The sequence below is a fragment of the Polyodon spathula genome, chromosome 9 (genome assembly GCF_017654505.1).
Source record: "Polyodon spathula isolate WHYD16114869_AA chromosome 9, ASM1765450v1, whole genome shotgun sequence".
NCBI lineage: Eukaryota > Metazoa > Chordata > Actinopteri > Acipenseriformes > Polyodontidae > Polyodon > Polyodon spathula.
Window position 1 is genome coordinate 6,754,139 of NC_054542.1, and position 24,935 is coordinate 6,779,073.

Sequence of the window (24,935 nt, forward strand, 5' to 3'; positions counted from 1 at the left end):
AGCACAGTAGAGAATAATAGATATCAATCATAATACAGTATGTTAAACAGGTTAGACATGACCTAGAGTATTCTTTATACAAATAATACAGTTTTGGGGGGGTGGTTTGTAGGGGTTTGCTATCAATTTGCCTGATTATTTTCTGAAACAGAATGCTGCCACTAATAGCTTTATGACAGGCTTCAAATTGTTTCCCTTGTAGATTTGAGTCTGGCCTAAAACAAAGTGACTGAAAATCGATCAGCATCATTGCTGAACAAATAAAAAAAAAATCACAATTGCAGTATGGGAATTAAAAGTCCCTAGCTACTGTATACTTGTTAACCAGCCCACATGCTGTAGAGTCTGCAGAATGTAAAAAAAATCTTGTTTAGGAGGGAAGAGGTGATTTAATAGCCAGGTGTGGTGACAAAACCTAGTTTTTGCATTATGTAGATGGAAACAGTAAACGATTCAGTTCGTGATAGCTTAATTTTCATGATTAATCATTCATTGACATATATATATATATATAGATTGTTCTTGCATGTGTTGCTGTTTACAAAAATGCTGGCTGGTTTGTGTGTGATTACATAACTTTGAAATGCTAAAAAAATAATAATTAATGTGGTCTTCTACTAAAGTCCCAATTAGCAGTGGGAGCAAACCGCTTCAACAGATATAGTGGAATCTGCCAGAACTGACAAACGCTGAATCTGCTAGGTTGGGTACTAATGAGAGCATAACAAATACAAAAGAGGGAAACGCGGATCTTTTCAAGAAAGCTGGGAGCTGTATAAATGGATTTGAATATGTGAAGGATTGCCTTCTGGTTTCTCAGAGTCACTTTTTTTACCTTTTAAATGCTGCAATAACTGTTCTGATTGTGAAGCATCCACACTAGTATGACAGAACAAGTGATTTATTTGCACTGTGCAGGACCTTATTTTCCCCCATTGGTGCTTGAGCCCCGGAGCACTCACAAAGTCACCACCTGTGCACCTGTTATCAGTGATTAAGCCTGCTTTTCAAACTAACTGATTGTCGCTCACCAGTACTGTACTGGTATAAGAAAAGTGTGTTTTTAAAAAACACTTAAAAATCTTGAAGCATGCTAACGATAATGTAAACAACACCAAGCTACAGAGTCTCAAACTTTAAACGTGTTACTCTTGTTCGCAGGTAAGAACTCAACTTTATTATCAATATATTGTGTTATTATGTTTTAAGCAACATATTACAATAATGTTCATTATGTTAATTGTTTATTTATTCATTTTAAAATGTTTGGTAAAACATGGCCTATTTTTTTTACCTTGTAGGTACAACCGGCCCCCTTTGCTAATGATATCTTCAGACTTTCTTTTGTGGTGGGGGGTCGCAATGGTATAAATCTCCACATTTTTGTAAAATGGCTTTACACTTTAAAGATGCAACGTGTTTCAGTAGATTCAAACACCCAATTTACATCCCACGCAGAATAGTACATTTCTTTATTTTTAATCAAATCGTATATTAGGCTTGTGCCAGTCATGGCCATTCATAATTTTTCAACCTCAGGGCATTTGTTTTGAGGCTTTGTGAAAAGCATTCACTACACGCCTTGACAATAACAGACTCTGATTTATTTATGTGGATATTTTTTTATTTATTTGAGCTATTATTTATTTATGTCATTGTTACCTTGGACCAAATTTAATCCAAAAGCAAGACGAACTACAATCCTGCGTGAGAGGATGCCAGACCATTACTAGTTTTGCATGCAGCAAAATGCAGAATCACACAATTCTGAAATGAGCTGATCTAAAGGAAATTCAGAATCAAATAGCTCTGAGGCACTCTCCTCTGTCAGTCTATTTTTTTTTTTTCATTTCAACAGCTAACAAAACTAGAAGGCCCTCATATACTCTTAGTGGAAATGCCTGTGACCTCCTAGTGTGTTTGTTGAAATTGATTCCTGCTGTATTAGTATTTTTTGCTGGCTGTACTGTTCTGTTCTCTCGCACTGTATCCGAACCATATTGGCTTTCTCTGTCCCACCCAGCAGCTGATTTCTCTCTGAGAGACATGGGGTTCGGCGAGGTGCTGCCTCCACACAGCACAGGCTACCGGACAGACATCGGACTTCCTCATCGAGGTTACTCCATCAGTGCCGGCTCAGACGCAGACACCGAGACAGACGGCATCACTTCCCCTGATCACGGAGTCAGGATGTGGGGGCGCAGCGCCAAATCAGGACGCAGCTCCTGTCTGTCCAGTCGAGCCAATTCCAACCTCACGCTTACAGACACAGAGCATGAAAACATGGAGAACGGTAAGGAGGGATGCATTTAAGTTATCCTAAAAGCTGTGGCATTCCATTTAATAGGAAACCCGAGGGTGCTTTTGTGGAGTTCAGTTCTAGACAGCAAGTTCAGTCATGCCTATTCTTATTGTCTCTCAGTTAATGATTGAGCCTCCTAATACTGTACAGTAAGCTGTCTAATGCTTTGAAGCGTTCTTTCATGAAATATGCTGCTGAAATGAAAAAACGTTATTGAATTGCACGTAGAAGGCAGGTCTTCGTCCTGTAGTTAATTCCGTCTGTCATGATTAGCGTTTTGGCGTGCACTCATAGTCATCGTCACGCTTCGTGATTTTCGTCCACTCACAGTCATCGTTGACAAAGATAAAAAAAACACCACGTCGATGATTATTTTTGTCACTAATTTCATCAACAAAATTAACAGTGGTACTAGAAGGGCTGGCTTTTTTACATCTACTTTGTAAAAAAAAAAAAACATGACTTACTCTTTGGTGACCTACTGTTAATTCTTCATTCCTTCATTCCTTGCCTAGGTAATTTCAAATGCTCATAACCCAGATGGCCAGGTCATTGCAGTCATATACTGTGATACAGTAAATAAGGATTGTAATGATGGTATGCTTGTTACTCTCTGCCCCATTGGTGTCGCTGAGTCAGCTGACAAACTTCAAGCTTACGTTACCGTGGCTAGGCTGGTTCAGGTCACTGGCCTGCTACATTTATGCAATGCTAGGTTCCCTCTGAAAGGCTTGGAGACTGAGCTACTCTCTCATCCAGGGCATGGGTGGGTTCATTGGCAGGGAGAAGGGTAGGAGAGCCTGGCCATCCTTTGCTTGTGTACAGAAATGTGAAAGCCATTGACAAATTCGATTCCATTCTAGTGAAGCTAGACATGTACAATATATTTTCAAATTGAACCGAAATATGTTTAATAAAACAACCACATAACGCCAGAGTGTTATACAGTTTAAATGCTTTTCTAATATGACAGGCAGGGTTGTTTTTATAAGGCTTACTTAACGTCCATTTTGAAAGCTATTATTATTGACATAACTGCATATAAATTATTCATGTTACTTGTGCTGCTTCATTTAATATCTGCATTTAAAGTCCAACACACACGGATCTGTGATTCTTCAAATAGCTCTAGTATTGCGAAACAAGCATCTCTATTAATGCTGCCAATTCTATCATTTCCAAATACAGTGCAAAGCTAGTCACAGAATTTGTGGAGGCAGATTTCATTTAATGCTGAGATTGATATATATATATATATATATATATATATAAATTCCTAAATCAATCCTAAAATTCTAGGTAATGCAAAACTTTTGGCCATAGCTGTAGACATGAAAAGATTCTATACTGTTGACTGATGTCTTCATCAGCAGTCTCCTGTAGAGCTTTTATTTCATGTTTAATTCATTTTACATACCTGCTCTTGCTCTATGGGTATGCTAATTGCATTATTATCCTTTTAATTTAACACTGTAAATGTATTTTAGTCTGACATTTCCATGATTAATAGGAATCAGTATAAATAGTTACACATAATTTCATTAGGTTTGATCTTCTGCTGTACCCGGCATACGTTGCAGAACTGTAATGTGCTAGCAAAAGGTGAGTTACCAAGGACTTTTACAAAAATGCAAACCTAATCAAATCTTTATGGGATATTTTCACATTTTAAATGTTAAGACAGTCTGCTTGGTTGAATGTGTGGCATTGATGCTTTGAAACGTCTGGTTTTCTTTTTGTTGGCTCTTTTCCAGCTTCGTACTTTTCAAAGCATTTGATCTGCTAATTTTTTTCTTCATTGCCTCGAATATCTGCTTTGAATTTAGTGCATTGCAACCCTTCTCACTGGAACCTGTCGTTTAGGTTTGTTGTGTTTCCGCTACAGTTCAAAACAATTGAAGCTCTCTTGGACTTGTCCACTTCTTAGGCCGCTCTCTCCACAATTAGCAGGGAGGCACAGAGCAGGTTTGTGACTGGCTCTTCTCGTTTCTGGCGCGTGCCTCGATTTGTTTCAGTGTCAGCGAAACTACTGCGGTGTGCTGCGTAGGGTTAGCCAGAAACCTGGGGGACACCTGGAAGGGAATTAAAGAACAGCTTCAGAGCTGAGTCATAATGACTCCACAGTACATGGGCAGATTTACAATACATTAACTCTTACATGAGCACCTTCAGCATGATGTATCTGACTGGGCTGCTCTCACGTCCAGAAAAGTGATGTGCCAAGACAGAACTGGGAGTTTAATGTACAGTGGAGTACTAATGTTTGTATTGAAAAGGATTGTGCAAATGTAATCAATTTTCAACAGTCAAAAACCTATTAAAGAAATATGGCTAGAAAATGACATACATCTAATTTTATATTCCTTCTGAAGAAACGTAAATAATTATCAATATTTTTCAATCAATCAATATTTATTTTATATAGCACCTTTCATAGTGGACCACCATCACAAAGCGCTTTGCAAGATAGTGAGGATCAATGCATAATACATTAAATACAGTGAAATACAGGGCATAGTACATTAAATACAAACAGTAAAAAACAATGTAAATTCATTAAATACAGGCATAATACATTAAATGCAATGCTGTGGATGTGTGTTTCATACAGAATGATATGAATAAGATGGAGTGAAAAACCTGAAATAACAATTTAGACATCAGATAATAACATATATCAGGCTTAAATATAGAGCATTGAGAGAGAGCAAGAGAGAACAAGTGGGTCTTGTGGATTAAGCATGCTTTTATGTTTGTTTTTTGCTTTGAAAAAATAAATATTGGTTTGTACTAGTTCAGTAAACTGTAATTACAAATCAATCTTAAAAGGGCTTTTATCTCTTCCCTCTTAAAGGCTTTGCTGTGCCCCCTCCCCCTGCTGCTTTGATGAACACACACCAAGCGCAGGCTTAGTATCTTTCCACCTTTACTTGCAGGTCATTTTATCTCCTTACACATTACGTGCTGATTGAAAAAACAGAATTATTAGTGCATGACATAAAGGGATACTTTATATCCTCTACGCTTTCATAAAATTGTATTTCTTATATCATTATGCTTACCTTGCTTCCTAACTATTCCAGGAATCTGCTGGCTCTGCATCTAAAAGCTTATTTTGAGGTTTTAGAAATGACCACGAGGGGCATTTCTCTCGGAAACTTACACAGTTGCAGAGAGAGGAAAAAATGAGACACCCTCATTTCTAAAAACTCACTTTAGAGATTGTTAATTGTGTGCCTTAGAAACAGTAATGGAGAATTGTGCAAAACACACTTAATAACTGGTGACATATTAAATATTCTGAACATGTAGATGGTAAAGTCTCCCTGAAAAAACTAAAGCAAACTGTATATATCAGGATACACCTTAAAGTAAAATAATTAAAATAATTTCTGTATGTCATTTTATAGAAATGTTATAGAAATTTTTATATATGTGAAAGGTAACGTTTGATTACAGTATCATGTAGGGTATTGATCTATAGTAACTGCCTAACCTTGAAATACAGCAAGGTAAAATACTAAAATATGTATTGTTTTTATTACATTGAAGTATGGTTGGCTGTTTGCCTTGTGATATGAGATCAAATTTACAGTAATAAACTTAGTTAAGTGTTACCCTTTTTATCATCGGATTTGTTAAGTAGGCTAATACGAATTTCTTGTTAATTGTCTGTAATTATCCTTTTAGCAGTTTTGTTTTGCAGTCTTTGCATTTCTGCTGAGTTCATTAAATGAAACAGCAGCAGTAAGACTTTGACTGAGTTTTTGTTAATATTGTTCGAGTTCAGTATTTTCTTAAATCTTTGCTTCTACCTGTTTTGTGTCTGACAGCGTACTGCCCCAGGCCCTGTGTACTGCACAGTATACCATGTGAAACCTCATCTAGTTCTGCTACTTTGCATTACATTGCCTAATAAACCCTTGCATTCAGTTAAAAATAAATGCTGTGACATCTGTTCACAGTTAAAATACCAGCCGATCACTTGTAGGCTTCTTTGTAGACAGCTAGCAGAAGTAACTTTTGAGCTGATTAATAAGTTGACAAAACATCATGCACAACAATTTGCGATATATAAGAAAGTAAATTAGTAACTGACTCCATAGAAGCGGTGAGTTTCAGGTTTTAAAATATGTGAATTGGCTGTTTGGCTGTCCAGTGACAGGTTGGGTTATTGGGGAACTACTGTCAGTGCTGTTGGTACAGAAACAGAGCATACTATGCAAAAAGCCAAATGAGTCTCAAAAAGCAAACCTTTTGCAGCTTGTGTCCTACGTTCCTGTGTCTAATGTTCCTAATTAGACCGTGTCAGAGGCATCTTCATATGATGCTGTTGAATTCCATACCACTGTGTCATATTGGTGTTAGGCTACAAAAAAGCATTCTAAAGACTTTTTTGTTATTGGAATTTCTTGCAGATGTCTTCCAAAGTCACTCATCTCTTTTTATGTAACTGTGATGTATAAGAAAAGTGTAAACGTCTAATTTTTTTTTCCTTTTATAATAACACAGGAATCCCCTCCCTCTGCAAAAGTCAAATAATGTGGATTATAGCACTTCTCACAGGGGGGTGGGGGTCATTCTTGGACTTATTCGGTATTTAAGGACTTGATTGTAAGGCTTTGAGATTATGCCCAGATGTAGAGACTAATTCTAGGTCCGCAGTCCTTTGGGATCTGGCCTGTGACCTCTCAGTTGAGCCCTGATGAATCTGGTGGGAATTTCAACTGGCAGTCATTACACAACCACTAGCATACTGTGGGATATTGAGTAAAATGCGATGTATATTAAAAACAAATATATGTATTTCAAGTCATGTGTATAAATACACAGATGCAGCGTTTAGACTGAACTGTGCTTCAGTGTTTTATTAGCAAACACTCTGCATGATAGTATTAACATGAATTCATCGCAAAGTACAATCGCACTGATGTGAAAGTGTGTCTGGAACAATACAATGCAAAAACAGGCTTACTGCTGATAGTGCTTTTACACTACAGCTGCTGAATTTGAATTGAATATTACTTTTATGGTGATTAGGAATTACAGTGACTGGATTACCTGGCTGTACCCTGAAATAACATAACAGAGACAGATTGTGGATGAGTCATCCTAATTGCATTCTGTTTTTTTTTTTTTTTTTTTTTTTTTTTTACAAACCACACATTTGTTTTAGTAAAGCTGATTAATTCACATCACGAGTTGTAGGTGCATACAGTAGATAAATATAAACCAGAATGTTGATTGTTGGCCTTATTCAGTGTAGCAACAGCAGCATTGAAGCAGAATGTCCAGATGTTTGTAGGATGGGAACATTTTACCTAAGGGCGATGCCTACTAACTCATTCGCACTGATGAACTGTAACGTGAAAGGAGAGTGAAGACTTAGCGGCTGCAGGGTCAACGTGAGTTGAAAATCTGGGTTTAGGAAGTAACCAGTTCAGTGAACCTCTCCCCTTTCTATTAAATTAATTTTTAAACGTCAGAGTTCTTAAACATTCAGTAATTGGTTACACAGACTGTAATTGTGAGACTCCTAAAACACTCCTTTGTTCCTGATGAAAAAGGTTCTTGCAGAACACATGTTTTTAAAGTATGTGCTTATTATGACCTTTTTTTTTTTACTATTTAGTTAAATATTTAATTCTCCTTTAAATTAAATATATTTCTTGTCAAGTAAAAGTTATATAATTAGTTATAAAATATTAGAGCTTTTTTATTGGCTCGGGCACTTCAAGTAATATAAAAAAAATCCACACACACTGACACACTGCTGTATTTTTCTCATCTAAATTAAATATTTGTAAAAATGATTTATCTTAATGTAATGTATCTGTACATTTTGGTAACATCTTAAAATACCACTAATACATACATATTTTTGCATTCTATACAGTATTATTTTTTACTCTAGCACTTCTTACCACGCAATTTGTCCTTATTGTCTTTATTTTACAATATATTATTTCCTTAGAAAAAAGTGTAAATTGATGCAATTGTCCTCATGACAGCCTGCCATTCACACTGCAGTAGTAACTTCCAGATGCATGTGCACAGATAGCCTGTAATGCTGTTGTGCAATCTTCAAAAGCTGGTATTTCTAAAGGGGAACCATAATCTACCTCAGCCTCTGTAAAGTTATAAACATCCTGTAAAAACTCCCAAAGACAGGGTAGCAACTGACCTGATTCTGTGTGAGTACAGGTGTTTACAATCCAGCTTTCACTTCACGTAATCCAAACCAGTCTCCTACAGTCACTCGCTTCAAATCCACTCTCAAGACCCAGTTGTTCCCATTTGTTCTCTCTTGCTTTCAATGCTCTTTAAGCTTGAAATCTGTTATTAGCTGTTGTCAAAATTGCTATTTCAGGTTTTTCACTCCATCTTATTCGTATGATCTTAATCGTTCTGTATGACACACGCATCCACAATGTTTAGAATTCACATCCTAGCCTTGCATTTAATGTAATATGCATGTATTTAAAGTGTCAAGTAGTACATATGTATTTATTTATTGATTGATTGATATTGTGTCTGGTGACTAACTCCAGCTAAGAGAAAGTTAAGTGTTCTCTAAGACAGAGTATTGTAATATTACAGGTATGAAGTCATTCTGTATTAAACTGTCTTGCACGGTCTTATATTTGTGTGACAGTTACATTGAATATTTTCTTCAGAAAACAGATTCCCCAAACTGTTGTTATCTAAATTTCACAAATAATCAAATCAATATTTCAACAGTCTTACAGCATGCAACAATAAACATATACTTTTATTACCATCAGCGCCCAGAGTATAATTCACATTTATATGCTGTGTGCATTGTGCTGGCCTTTGCTCCAGTGAGAGGCTATCACACAGCAAGACAAATGTCAGATGTGAGTGAGCAGAATCAATCCATTTGATGACTGCAGTCTTAACAGTGCCTTAATTTGGATAGCTTTCATTTGGCTAAATTCCAATAAACATCATCTGTTTAATTGTTTGGACATCAAGATTAAAGGTGTTTTATGAAATAATTGAACAAGTTCTGTTTTTAAACAAATATACCAATTCAGTCATCGCAGTTTGGTGAATTGATCATAGCTGGTGTTACAACATATTTTTTGATCTTGACCCTTTAACCCTTTCATGGATGGCAACCTGATATGAGGAACAGATAAAAAAAAAAAAAAAAAAAAAAAAAAAAACTCTTCTAGTGTTTATATGGGGAGATATGGAAGGTGCAAATGCATGATAGCCCCATGCAAGTGCCATGTTTCCCATATAAAAGCAATGAAAAAAAAGAAAATAATATTTATTATGTGTCCAAAAAAGGGTTAATGTGACACCATTGCAAGTATCCTTTTTATTTTATTTTGGATACTGGAATCAGTGTATCAGGGATACTGAAGAATGCAGCTGTTATTTTACAGGTCTTGATCAGAGTAGCTAAAGGTTATGAGCATGATCATTTGGAATATTATTTTAATTCAAAGTAACTGCCAAAGCAGTTGAAGGCTGTCACAAGCACCTGAGCCAGCACAGAAGAACCAACCAGGGCCTAAAATCATCAGTACTGGAAGTATTGCACCCCATGACGGAACCACTAAAAATTGGAATCTGCCTTCTGTGCAAGTGAGCAGTTCAGTTCAGCAGATAGACTGTCTTCTCCTACAGTAACTCTGCTCATTTCTCTTTTGTCTGCTCAACAATCACTAAGGACATCACACCACCACGCTGGTGGGGTAAGTGATAAGAAACAGTTTTGTGAAAGTCTGATGTTGGTTTCTGAGTGTGGGCAGATGCACAGTAGCCTCAGAAGCCTCAAGTGAGAGCTGGTTATCACACAGAATGAAAATGAAAAGTGGCTGACAAAGAGTCATCTTAATTGTGAGGGCTTTATATCAAGTTTGTGGGAAAGAGGCTTTTTTTATTGTTGTAATCTTTATTCTGGCTATCAATTTGACACATGAATTCCTGAATAAAATACAAAAAAAAACCCAAAAAACATTTGAATTCTGGTCTTTTGTTTTAAACCAAAAGAGAATAAACACCAAACCCCAGATTCCAACACTTATTACACAAGTTGGTTTGATCACGTCTCCAAACACTTGTGAATTAATATAGAAATGTGCTTCTGTCTAATATATATTGGTAATGTCAGATTTCAAGGAAACAGCACTGATTACCCAAGTCTCTCAGGCATTAAAATAATATGAACAGTCTGCCATCAGCTGAATTTCATATCCTTCATATTGTCAACCAGGGCTGATAAAAGGCACAAATCTGGTTTCTGTGGTCCCTCAAGCCTTACGATTAGTTTACTGCCTTGACCTTTCCCATCTGTGGGAGGCGGGGGGGTCATCAAATAAGGAAAAGCTGAAGGAGCTGGAATTAAGTGTCTGTTAAAACTTCTGCCTGTGTCTGTGGACTTGCAAATAATCTAGCACTGACTTTTCTCTTGGAAATGATCTAGCACTGCCTTCTCTCTTGGAAATGATCTAGCACTGCCTTCTCTCTTTGAAATGATCAAGCACTGCCTTCTCTCTTTGAAATGATCTAGCACTGCCTTCTCTCTTGGAAATGATCTAGCACTGCCTTCTCTCTTTGAAATGATCTAGCACTGCCTTCTCTCTTGGAAATGATCTAGCACTGCCTTCTCTCTTTGAAATGATCTAGCACTGCCTTCTCTCTTGGAAATGATCTAGCACTGCCTTCTCTCTTGGAAATGATCTAGCACTGCCTTCTCTCTTGGAAATGATCTAGCACTGCCTTCTCTCTTTGAAATGATCTAGCACTGCCTTCTCTCTTGGAAATGATCTAGCACTGCCTTCTCTCTTGGAAATGATCTAGCACTGCCTTCTCTCTTGGAAATGATCTAGCACTGCCTTCTCTCTTGGAAATGATCTAGCACTGCCTTCTCTCTTGGAAATGATCTAGCACTGCCTTCTCTCTTGGAAATGATCTAGCACTGCCTTCTCTCTTGGAAATGATCTAGCACTGCCTTCTCTCTTGGAAATGATCTAGCACTGCCTTCTCTCTTTGAAATGATCTAGCACTGCCTTCTCTCTTGGAAATGATCTAGCACTGCCTTCTCTCTTGGAAATGATCTAGCACTGCCTTCTCTCTTGGAAATGATCTAGCACTGCCTTCTCTCTTGGAAATGATCAAGCACTGCCTTCTCTCTTGGAAATGATCTAGCACTGCCTTCTCTACCACACTATTACTGCAAGTACTGCAGCAAATGATAGTATTTCTGTGTGAGAGAAATGTCATCAACACAGTGGCCATTTTGATGACGCCTGTTGACAGTTTTACAAGTAAATGTGATGTGCCTTTATGCTTTTCATTTGATTACCATTAAGGGCTAATTACCATTAAGTATTTATACTATTTTAGATAGATGTTTGTATTAATAAAAACAATGTGAGAAAAAACTGAAATATTATCAAAATATACTAAAACACTTAAGAGCTGTTTCATTACCAACCAACAGTAACCAATGAAAATGTTTACCCCGATACAGTTTAAGATGTATTGTATAAAATATCACCAAACATAATGGCCCAAACAATTTGTGTGTCCTGGTTGTGTTAACCCTCTCTAAACTCATACTGTTGTCGTAGTAAAAATGTTATTTGCCTCATTGCACTAATATATGATTAGATATTGGGTAGTCCATATAATAAGCAAAATGACAACATTTTAGAGTTTTGCTTGACAGCCTATTTGAAGGCACTTGGTTCTCACAGTGCATCATATATAGGAGAAGTGTGTGTTTTGCAGAGGAAATTCAGTTCAGTAACTACAGAATCAATTTGGTTTTCTGGAAACAGCTAGATGAAGTCAATAAGTACATCACAGGGACTTTAACAGATCAGCAGAATTATATATATATATATATATATATATATATATATATATATATATATATATATGTGAGAGAGAAAGTTTTGCGATTTTAATTACCATGAGCACAGCAGCTTTGCATGTACATACGAGTGCACAGTGCAGACCTTACAAGTCGTATACATTTCTGATAAAGTAATCTGTTATGGACTCTTATCTCAGGCCTACTGACCCTTTTATTCAGCCAGCATTTTGTAGATATCTTATACTGTGAAGAGCCAGCTTAGGAATATGAGAATAGCAGTGAATTTGGTCCTTTAGCTCAAGCATTTGGCGCAGAAGAAATATGAAACACAGTGTCAGTGATGCTGTATGTGAGGACAAAGGAATAACCCCAAATCCTCCAAAGGTGCTGTATGACACATTCTTCACAGATAGCAGGCCCTAATAGAAGGATCTTTTCAGGTTGTCTCCTGTATGAAAGAAAAAAAAGGTAATATTATATGTCTCCAGCTATTAATTTATGAGAAAGAGAAAGGTGAGAGAGGTGTGGACACTCAGGTCACTTCCACTGTAAGATGTGACAAAGTGCCAAAGCAATGCCGAAGGTGAAAGCATGACTGCCTGTTTTGTTGTTCTAAAAAAAAAAAAAAAAAAAAAAAACTGGGAACTTGACAGGAAAGTACAGGACACAGCACAGTATGTAAAGACCATTATATATTATATTATATATATATATATATTATATATTACTATATATATATATATATATATATATCTCTAGAGAAGGGAGGAGGGAGGATATATTATAATTGTGAGATATTACATTATATTCAGTACTCTCAGACATTGTTATTTTGTTATCATTCCATGGGCATAATGCCACAGGGCTAGTAGTGCGCTTACACCTAAATAGTGTTTACTAGTGGATACAGTTTCCAAACCTTATTACTGAAGGCAATTCAATACATTGCAGTAAACTATTTCTAACCCTGATTGAAAATTTCCAATGCAGCTTCAGACACATGTTCTGCATTTTCACCAGGTCCCTTTAAATCTTTTTACCCTTCTGACATTTTGTTTGCCAGTATTTTTTTTTTTTTAAATCATTCTGTTATATTTACTGCATTACAGCCGGGTGGTGCGACATATCAAGAAAGGATAATTAACATTATCCAGAAAGGATATTAACATATCCATAACATTGTATATATATATATATATATTATATATTATATATATATATATATATATAATATATATATAGGTTTGAAAGATTCATAACCATTATTTACATGTAGGAGCACTTTGGAAAGTCTAAAATCAATGTGTCAATTTGAACCGCTTGATTTGGCCTTTTGCTGGTGTTCTGCTCCTAATCATGCTGCCACTGCTTGATACAGAGCCTATGGAGGGGCCATGGTGGGGGACTTAATCAAAAAAAAAAACTCTCTGTCTTCCTGCTCCAGCAGTGTATCCCCAAGCTGAAAGTTAACCCTATCAATAACGATAGTGCTGCAGTACATGCACAAGATTTCCGACTTGCGTTTCAGATTACGTAACTGAGCTTGATAAAGATAAATCAATGCCACGTTTTTTTTGGTCGGATTACATTTCCCACATCTCTTTTTTTATATGCCTTTTAACAAGATAATCATTAAAAGTCTTTTAATCTTATCCAAGGAGTCCATCAGATCTTGATATGTGGCATTCTGTATATTGTGACACATACAGCACTGTACTGTTTCATCACTGTAGTGTAGCATTCATATTGAGACATACAGCAACAGTGTTATGTGGTTATTTGCCTAATTTTCTGGATCATTTATTTCCCACATGTAAACTAACAAAAAAAATGTATTTGTATTGTTTTTGCTTCATATTTAAAAGGACGTACAGCACAGTGGACAACAAGTTGCGTATGCTGTCTATACAATAGAAAATCTTTATAAACCAATGTATGGATATATCTCCAAGCCCACAGGGCAGACAGATCAACTAATCAAAACTGGCTTTCTCTTCAAATTCACCTTGAATGTAACACCCTTCACAGCCTCTCACCCCAGTACTGTACTGAACCATATCCTGTACATGGGACATATGTCTTTGTGACTTACACTGATATGATTCTCATATGAATACTGTTTTCAGTGAGGGCTCTTCTTTGGCCTATACATTTGAAATTACTAAAACATTTCAGATCGAGTTGATAATCAGTTGCATTCCCTTGGAGAAAATAAATGGATGTAATAACCTTGATATTCCCATTAGCTTTATTAGTTTGTAGTCTTATTATGATAGGCATGGATCAAAATAAATAGAAAGCAAGGAAACTACCCACCCTGAAAATGAATTCCACATGCAATAGACCTGCCTCTGAGCTGTAAGGGAATTGGGTTTTATTTAATTCTTGCAAAGATTGTTCAAGGCACATTATAATAGTGATAAAAAGAATGAAGTTTATTTTTAAAGAAAAAAATATGTGTTTGTAAAAAGCAATAATAATAGTCCGTGGGCAGTCTGCTTTTAGTACAATTTATACGAGGTGTTATTTTTCACAGTTTTTGATCCAAACAGTAAGGAGTTTCTCAAAGTAAGTTGGCGCATTGCCTTCATGAATTAAAACAACTGGTCTGAAGGCTAAAAGGAAAACAAAGGTCTGGGGTCTTGTGTTTTAAGCTCATAACAACAACAGAACAATTATTTGTGAGATGCTCTCAAGAACCAATTTGAATGTTAACTTAGCATTAACATATCAATGACATGGATTTAAACGATAAAGATGTGTTTGTGTTTTAATGCCACCATATTGTGGATTAATTATGCTGTCTCATAATTGCCGTAATCGAAGTGTAGAACACAGTAGCCACAATTCACAGTGGCTGTTGCCATTTCTATTGATTCAAGTGGCAATGATTGAAATGTGTTACCAACGTTTACAAGGCTTTTTGGATCCAGATCAGAGAAGAAGGGTTTGTTCTGGTCATTTATGTGTCTCTTTCAAGGCTCACAGTTTTCCACCAAAATTAAATGTAAATCCTTTATTTACTGGCTCTCAGATACACTTGAAACCACCCCAAAGCTCAGACTAAAAGAAACCTCACATTCTCCCACTTACATCCAGCATTAATGAGGGGAGGAATTGTATTTAGTTCAAGTGTATGGCAGTGCAATGTGTAACATGTATTCATTTTCCAGAAATCCTCAATATGTGCATGTAAAGGCTGGCTTATACTAATAACTGTGACCCAGTTTTTGGTCTCAGTCAGTGGTCTGAATCGGTGGTCCCCGATGGTCAGAGTGGCATCATACGCACTGTCGCGAGCTGCGTCTTTTTTGAAAAGTCGTAGAGCCTTTTCTTGTGTGTCTGCGACCACAAAACAGGATTTGAAATTTGCCTCTAAACTGAATGAAATTAAAGCGTTAATAAAACTTTTGTTAAAATTTATATTGGCACTTACATAGGCACCATTACACCATGCACCACAACCACTTCTATAATAGTAACAATAATAATGAATACAGTGTATTATTGTTATTTTTTTATGTATTTGAGTCACTAGTAAGTTAATGTCGCTATTTATCTTCTGTATGCAGTTGCTTTCCTTATCAAATCAGTAATGTTGCTCAACTGTTCAATACATCTGATCGGAGGCAGTATGGACAACAGCTGATCAGTTTTACTTGTTTGCTGCCCATAAAAATATCTATGAACATTCTGTATTCTATTTATACCAGTATATATTTAAAATAAATAGCAACAAAATGTGTAAATTTTTTTATATTAAGTCAATTAATTCAGAGATTATTTTACAAGGCAGATTTTTACTTTCATTGTCGTCATACTATGCTTTGTGGGTATTGGAACTGAGGATCTGTATTGCAATATATTGCAATACTGAAGACAATATTGAGATACATATTGGAATTCAACGGCGATGTGGAATGCTGATGTTGACTTTTTGCTACCAAAATAAATCGACATGTATAAACTGTGCTTTTTGTCATTGTTATGGAATTTGAAAGTATTAGAATGTAATGTGATAAGTGAAACTCATATGAAATGCCCAGTAACTCATTTTTGTTGGCTCCTCTGAAATACATGCATGTGCTCCCAATTTGAAAAATATATGTTAAAAAAAAAAAAAAAAAGAGTGCTGGTTTGAAAGCTATTTAAAATTATCCCAAAACATTGATTTTAAATCTAATTTTAAATGTTTTATTATAAATAATATATTTATTTTCATTTTATATGAAACATGGTTTTAGAAAGTGCATCCTATGATTGTGGCCATAAACACGGCTTTAAAGCTGCTTTGTATCTCTGTCAGTGCAGAGACTCTGGTTTGGAATAAGCGACTGACCTTGAACTTTTAAGATATAGTATATATAAATATTAAGATATATATATATATTCCTATATATATATATATCATATATATCCTATATATAATCTATTTATTTATTTATCTGCTTTGCTTGTTTTCTGTTTTTTCTCACAACTTACAGTATCAGAACCACTGTTTGTTTTTTTTTTTTTTTTTTTATCTGATGAGCTTTTTTGCAGTTTTTTTTATCTGAAAAAAAAAAATGCAGTAGAGCCAGGGGGAAAAAAAAACACATTCAGAATGTAGTGTAAAATTACATTGCCCAGAACTGTCGGCAGATAATCTTTAAAAAATAAAAAGTAAAAACAATTAAAATTGCACTGATACAGTTCTTAAATTGGAGACAAATAAAATAAATAAGTAATCTGTAATTTTATTGGATGCAGTTCTGCGCTGGAGATGACCTCATAATCGAAAGGAATAGAAAAAAACATTCATGATAAAAATAGTCCAAAAATAACCAAACCACCAAAGACACATTTACCTGCTAGATGCTTTCAAAATAAGCCAAATTTCCCTGGAAAACTGCCACTCTGGCAGCACTGACCAAGGGGGATTAGCCTAAAAGTCGCATGCGAAAAGTGAGACACATACATTACCTATTAAATGTTACCTCAAGTTCGATGTACAAATAAAACATGAATTTGTATAATTTGTTTGTGAAAAATCAATATTTTAATTGGCATTCCGGTTCTTTTAAGATGTAGGACTGCACCACTATATGTAAGGTTGGTGGTACTACCAGCATATTTTACTTCAGCATTGCATAAATTATACAGCCATTGTTATTATTATTATTATTATTATTATTATTATTATTATTATTTATTTAGCAGATGCCTTTATCCAAGGCGACTCACAGAGACTAGGGTGCATAAGCTGCAGAGACGCTCACAACAACGTCTCACCCAAAAGACGGAGTACAAGGAGATTAAGTGACTTGTTCAGGGTCGAGTCAGTGAGTGAGCTGGGATTTGAGCCCTTAAAAGCCCTTTTACCACACAGCTTTCTTAACAGCCGTCGTTTTTAGATTTTTTATTAGGAAGTGATTCCACACGTGTGCTTTGCTTTGCAGAATTTAAGCAGTGCTAAATCTTCATATAATGGGAACAGTTAATAAAGCGACAAGGAATTTTATGTTAAAGCATTATTTTGCGCTCCTAAAGAATTCCATGGATTCACCTGATGAAAACAGAGTTCCATGAGATGAACGGTACTTCATGTATGAAATATTCTGCTCTTTGAGACCCCCAGCATTGGCCAAGATTTCACATCAGGAGACATCTTTCTTTCATCTGAGCAATGTGTCAAAGTTAACTGGAACTAGGGTCGGAATGAGTTAAATATTAGTAAAGCGAATGTGAATGTATTTCAGAGTAGAGGAAATTACTTTTCACTGCCTGCTGGAGACAAAATAGACAATTTTCTGATAGACATGTAATGAAACAACATGCCTAAATGTTAGTTTCTGCTACAAATTGCTTAAATCATTTGAATTCTGCTGTGTAGAAAGTACCTAGCTGTCAGCATGACATTTGTGTGGAGTGGTGTCTGACATGTGTAATGAGTCCAGGGCTTTGTCCTGCAATTACTGCCTATAGTGACTGCCCTGGGGGGAGTCACAATCTGCTTCGTAGTTTTTTAACCTGCATCAGACCCCTTGGTAAACTTTTTAAAGAGCAAAACTTTGAACAGCTTAATTGAACAATTTCCGAAATGTACCTATTATCTTAAAAATAGACATCTTAGTTCCAAAGTGAAAAAAAGTTTAGTTAAAACGTTTAGAGTGCAATAACCTTTAAAATATATATATATATATATATATATATATATATATATATATATATATATATATATATAAAGAAAAGTACAAATGTTAGCACAGTTCTACCTTTGATAACTTCAGAGAAAAATGCTCAATTTAAATTGAAATGGGACACCAAAAAAATTACTTCAAAGTGTGCTCCTGCAAAATAATTATCAAATTTCAAAAGAGACTTTTAAGAACAGATTTTGTTTCTGGCCTTGGCTTCTAACAATCTGACAATTCTAAGAACCGTTTCCGCCTCATTAAAATAGACCTCAGTGAGATAAAGGAGGTGAGAGAAATAAGAAGGAAAAGCGTGAAGAAAATACAGCAGGCTTGCTCTTGCTTTTGAAAAATCTCATATTCCTATGATTTTATTCAGACCACTTGGTGGGTCTTTCCAAAACCATTCTGAGAAAGTTACCCTGGCAGTGGGGCCAGTACCATCATCCCTGTTACTTTGTAAGCAAGATCTCAAGTGTCTCTTTTTAGTAGGACATAGTTAATAGGGTGCCATTTTTTTTCTCTGTGTGCCATCCTGAAAAAAATATTCCACCCTATTCAGCAGACACAACAACAACAACAACAACAACAACAAACGGTGTTTCATTTGAATATCACGTATATATCACAAGTATGTGTTTAATTAGGCATTTAAAAAAATAATCTTAAAATGCCCATTCAAGAGACAGAAAGGATGTTCAGACATAGTTTATAGCAGTAAAACGCTAAACCGATATAATTCAAATTATCGTCAGTCCACAATGCAGAAAAGAAACTGCTGAACACTGCCAGGAATGAGGAAGTGAGTAATCTTCAAATCTGATTTAACGCTGTAATCACAATCACACAGAGCATGACATACAAAACAACACGTTTTTCTTCACCATATTGTTATCGTGAAAAACAACTGAAATGATGCTGCTGAAATGGCTGGACTCAGAAGTCCATTAAGTCCCTAAACCCTGGGCAAGTTTTCATTTAATTATATGCCAGTATAATTTGTATAAAATGTGTAGGAATAATGTATTTTCTGGGAATAAAGCAGTGCCCTGTGGTTCCATTGACTCAACTAGTATCAGTAGTCTCAATATTATAGACACTAAAAGCTACATAAATCATAACCAGATCTGGAGGGTCAGTATTTTCCCAGCTATGCATTTTTTTGTGGGCTATAACTATGGGATCTTTAGATTCTACTACCCCATGCCTACAACACCCTGTTAGAAAGATATACGGTTAGATAGATTTCTATATGATGTAGCTATTAAGTATCCCCTGCCTTAGGGATTATTAAATATTATTTTTTCGGTATAGATGTAATTTCCATTCTCTTTTAATGGCCACCATGTCAATAAATAAGCATTTATTGGTACTTTTGAATTAGTTTTCAACTATTATATACATTTTATAGCTTTTCAAATATTATGCTATTGATTTCGGGTAGTTTTATAGCTTTTGTCAGACACAATTTATTAGTTTTCCATTACATGTACATTCAGATATCCATTTGTCAACATATAGTATTCATGTGGTTTCCAGCCAGACGACCGAACCATTAAGCAGGTTGTGAAAGCAGTGGGGATGGGTTCTAATTGAAGCTTCATTCAGCTTCTGTGTCAAAAGCTTTTCATTCCTATATTAGAATTAATCACAGCTTAATGAAGAAACATTCCACTTGGTGTGATATATCACGAGGGGCTGTTAATATTTTATTTTGGGTTTTTTGGGGATTATTATTCTCTGTCTTGATCATTGTGTAATTATCAGTTTTAAATTATGCAAGCCTTTAATTTGTAGAAATTAAGGGAATTTTTGTAAAAATAAAAAAATTTTTTTTTTTTACTGACAGTTCACTTTGGAGGAACACAATGAATAATCATTGAAAGGCATTTTGTGATTTATTTTCAAAAGGGCAGTTTCCGTTCGAACTGTGTTTAGATATTGCTGCACACTGTAATGCAATGATAATATTTGTGACAGCAGTCATGCTCAGATCACAAGAGAAATAGGTTTGCTAGTCTTAGCTTACAGTGGCTCAATTGGTGTCTGAAAGCACTGTACTTAACTGTAGCCAGAGTCATGCTCTTTCACCCTTCATGATAATGGAACAGCACTACAGCCTTAAGAATATAGTACCATTAGATAACATGTCTCTTAAGCTATAGATAAGAACCATTACGTAGCCAGGACAGTATCTTGCCATTACTGTATTGATCCTCTGCGTCAGATGAATTCCTCCCTGCCATCAATTTAGACGTAGTTGACTAGAAATGAAGCTGATTTAGGCTTGTTGATTGTTCAGGGTGGGGGGGTGGTTCTGGTCAGTGATAAGTAGACCCCATAAGTAGACACCATTAACAGGCTTCTGGGAAACTAAACAGACAACTTCCAGTGAACACCATTGCTAGCTTCTAGTCAGCAGAAAACACACTTTTGTTTAACAAAAGCTTTATTAATAATAATAATAATAATAAATAATAATAATAATAATAAAAAACACCTAGATTTTGTTGTTGCTATTTGCTGTGTACCATGTGCACATACATTAAAAAAAAGTGATTGGGAGAGTGAATTGTAAATGCTACTGAAGCTAATTAAACTCTATTTTTACTCTATTAAACCAAGAAACACTTACTATTAAACCCCCTGGAAGTGCTCCTCTTAATGTGCATTGTGCATTCTGAAACTGAACTTTTTAAACCTTTCTTCTTTGCAGTGTTCATTATGTCCTCTGACTATACGCACAGTTGAATCTTATGAAATCTTGAAAGCCTTTTTAATTGGTGCACGAAATGCACACTCCAGGTAGGTCTGCACTGGCTTTATGTGAACGAAGTTACCTGTAGAGCACACCATGTTTCCTGGACTAATTAACCTGCTTTACAGCACAGCTTCAAGCTGATCTAAGACATTTGTATGTATCATAAAATTCAAATTTTGAAATTAAAGACATTGTGGGTGTATATTGTGCTTAGTTAATATTATTGCCATTTTATGAGAATGTAAATGTATGAAAGTCCTGTAGGGCTCCAAGCTGTAATAAATGTACAATGGTAATAATTGTGATACAAGGGTTACTGTAATGTAATCACCCTCTGAGACGTTTGTATAAAGTACACATTCTACTCAAAAAAGCAATGCATCAAAAAAGAGCAATGCATACAAAAGAGTAGCGGTAATCCAAATTTAAAGAGAAACGCATCAAAAAAGAATAGCAGTAATCCAAATTGAAACAGCAGTCCATAGTAAACATCTTCATTAATTGCACTTCCAGGCTTTGGGAAGTACAGACATACCGATTTTAAATGGATTGTTTAATAACTTGGACGATTGCGTCCCATTTGACTTTTGGTGGTGTCTTAAAGAAGTGTGTCTGAAGGATACCCTCCATCTAAGCAGCAAAATAACACAGCATGACAGGCCTGGCAGGATGGAGCCTTTTGTGCTGCTCGGTGGAAGCGAACTAATGTTGGTTATGATGTTTATTATTTTGTATATGATAAAACAAAACACACCGCTTTGGGCAGAACAAGAAGCACTGTAGTTTGTTTCTTTTCTGCAAGTAAACCATCTTCTGCTGGTATGATGGTAAGACTGTATTTGGAGGATTAGCATCAGGAGTTTGGTTGGATCAACATGGCGCTTCGAAATGAAAAATAGTTTAGGACTAGAAAATACCTGTTCTGGTTATTATAGCTGAAGAACATAACTGATAAGTAGACTCGAATCACAAAGTAATTATGGTGGATATATTTCTTGTGTTGTTCCATTACCTTTTAGTTCATGCTTTTGTACTGAATGTTGCAGAAAGTAATTTTTTTTTTTTTTTTTTTTTTTTAGCTTAAACTCTTTCTTGCTCAAATGTTATTAATAGAATATCCTTCTAAATAGACACCATATTGGCAATACTGGCACCTTGCATAATAACATAAGGCTGTCCTACACAAAATAATAATAATTAAGTTTGATTGCTCCTCTCACTAAAATAACGACTGGATGTTTGAATTAAAGGGCGATCAGAGTTGTGAATTCATGGGTCCTGTTCACAAAACATTAAGACAGTTTTAAGGAATGTTAAGTTATTGACCATTTTGTTTAATTCAGAGAGGCTCAGAGACAAGAAATGGGTTTAACTCAAACATAATTATACAGCCAGATAAGTGCAAAGGTAGTGCAAAGGTTGCAGAGTAGTTTCAACACTGATGTTGAATAACAGACATACTCTCTTCACCTTGATGTGTCTCTGTTACAAATCAGGGAGGCTGTGCACAGCCGAATTTGAGAAAATAATTGGACTTGCTCACCCACACATTTTATTTAGGCAAGATTGGACACAGTCATTCAGTATTTGTTAAGTAATTCTAACCTGTTAATCATATTAGCATGCAAATCCTCCTTCATCACACTATTATAAAACCCAGGAAAAGGATTACAGTATTATCCCCCATTACATATGTTTTAACCCCTGGGCTATACAATTATGAAATCTGCCAGTGTTATTATGCACAGTTTATATGCCCCATCCCGTGAATTATTATAAAGACAGGTGGTGAGGGGTGAGTGAGACACCTTCCTATTAACATAAAAGGTTATTGTTTTACTGGACTTAATGAAGGGCTGTAAGTCTGTGTTTAACAGTTTAAAAGCTAAACACATGTGCTTAAGTGAACATTTACTGCTTATACCAATAACATATATTTTAATATATCAGGATACTAAAAATGATTCTGCTTTTTGAAGGAATGTAAAAGCAGTTAATGCACAACAGCATGTTTACAGTTAAGCAGACAGTTTGGTGCAGAGGCATGGACTAATTTATTGTATATAGCCTCCTAAAATAATTTTCTCCTGGCAGGAAGTGATAGCAATCAAAGGGACAACAGATTGCATCCTTTTTGCAGCCCTTTTTTTGTACGCGTAATTTAATTGAGTTTGAGAACAAGCCATTGTGTGCCGTTCTAAGATGGCAGCCTCTCCTAGGCGGGATTAATGGCCGTTTACTTTGATCTGAACTCAGTCCTGCAAGTGAAAGTGACACAAACTCATTTCCAGCATCAATTGCCTTGCTGTCCTTGTGCGTAGTTCAGCCTGCTGTTGTTTGCGTATGAAGGATGTTTTTGTTTTTGTAATTGTGCAGACTATATGGGGTTGAATGCAAATTACATTGAGTTTGTCTGTTTGGTAACTTCTCCGGCTGTCACATGGACACTTTTGAGTCTGAAAGTAAATGAGGTCATTGGCATTTTCATGTGTTTGTTAGAGCACTTCAACTTGAGTTTAATGTTTTTTTAATTTAAAACAACTCTTCCAGGATTAATAGTGTAACTGTATTGGTTTATTTTGGTAAACCAGAGGTATAATAGTGTGATGATCCGCAGTAAGCACAGTAAATAAATGTTCCCAATTTAGTTAATTTTCTTATCCTTAAACAAGTCTCCTCCTAGACCTCTAGAACCTGATCCATAACTTAACCACTTAATTTATAAAATCAGAGTGAACCTAAAAAAAAAGCTAGAAGTCTAACATTTCAACAAAAACTATTTTAATGTGTGCTGTCTACAGTAATATCCTCGAATTGGCTAATTAATACCTACGGTCCCCATTGAGAAGAATGGTTTGTGTTGGGTGTGTAGATATATTTCTGACTTTCCCTTTTAGCTTGTTGAGCACTTGGGTACAGTACTTGAGTGCAGTACTTGCAACATTCCACCACAGAGTGGCACTGCGTGCTGAGCAAAACTCTTATTCAACATTTGCATGTTAATAATAATAATAATAATAATAATAATAATAATAATAATAATAATAATAATGCATTATTATTATTATTATTATTTATTATTATTATTATTATTATTATTATTATTATTATTATTATTTACTTCTAAATGCAAATTAAAAGGGAAAGTTCCCGGTGTTACATGAGCCTTATGGACACACATTATAAAAATGTGAGGCTTTTTTAAATGTAACTTCTTTGATTGTGAATAAATCTCTTAATCTTGATAATTATGTTAAGTGTGTTCTTATTGTTTTGTGTGGTGGGTGTAGTTCAATACAATGCCTCTAGGCATGCATATCCTTTCTGCTTCCAACAGGGGTCACTACAACGTACAAACGTAGTATTATTTCGCACATTAAAATCAAAGTGAGTACATCTTTGTAAATGAGTGGCTGGAGAACCCAGTTACTTAATTATAAACACAGACATGCTACTTCCAGCATTTCTGTTTGTGTTCCTGAATGAGTGAGATTAGTTACGTTAGTTGCAGTACTTTTTGAATTTGCCTTTGGATGTGTTGTGGTAACTCCATTTTATCTTAAAGGAATTCAATATTTTTTTACAATTTAAGGTTTTAAAATATATAACACTATTTATTTAAAAGCAGGTACTGTAATCCACCATTATTGCCAGTTGTTAGATGCTGGTAACAAGTATGTCTCTATACACAGGCCTCAGTGGTACATTGTTCTATGCGTAGTGGGAAGCAGCAGTAATCTTGAGCCATGTCATAGCAGTTTTTTGCAGTACGTTCCGTCAACAATTATGGACACAATACAGCCAAGAGGCATCATAGCTCTGTACATTCCCACAGTGTTTCTT

At 35.6% G+C, this 24,935-nt stretch overlaps 1 protein-coding gene across 11 annotated transcripts in view; it reads left to right on the forward strand.

The window, feature by feature from the left end:
- tenm4 (teneurin transmembrane protein 4) overlaps positions 1 to 24,935 on the forward strand; it is a 183,352-nt gene that overhangs the window by 58,994 nt on the left and 99,423 nt on the right. For 10 of the 11 annotated variants that reach the window (XM_041258618.1, XM_041258621.1, XM_041258622.1 and 7 more), the window contains exon 3: positions 2,024 to 2,293. In XM_041258618.1, the coding sequence (XP_041114552.1) occupies positions 2,024 to 2,293 (270 nt within the window). The remainder of the gene's footprint in view (positions 1 to 2,023; positions 2,294 to 24,935) is intronic. The other variant, XM_041258619.1, reaches the window with a different exon arrangement.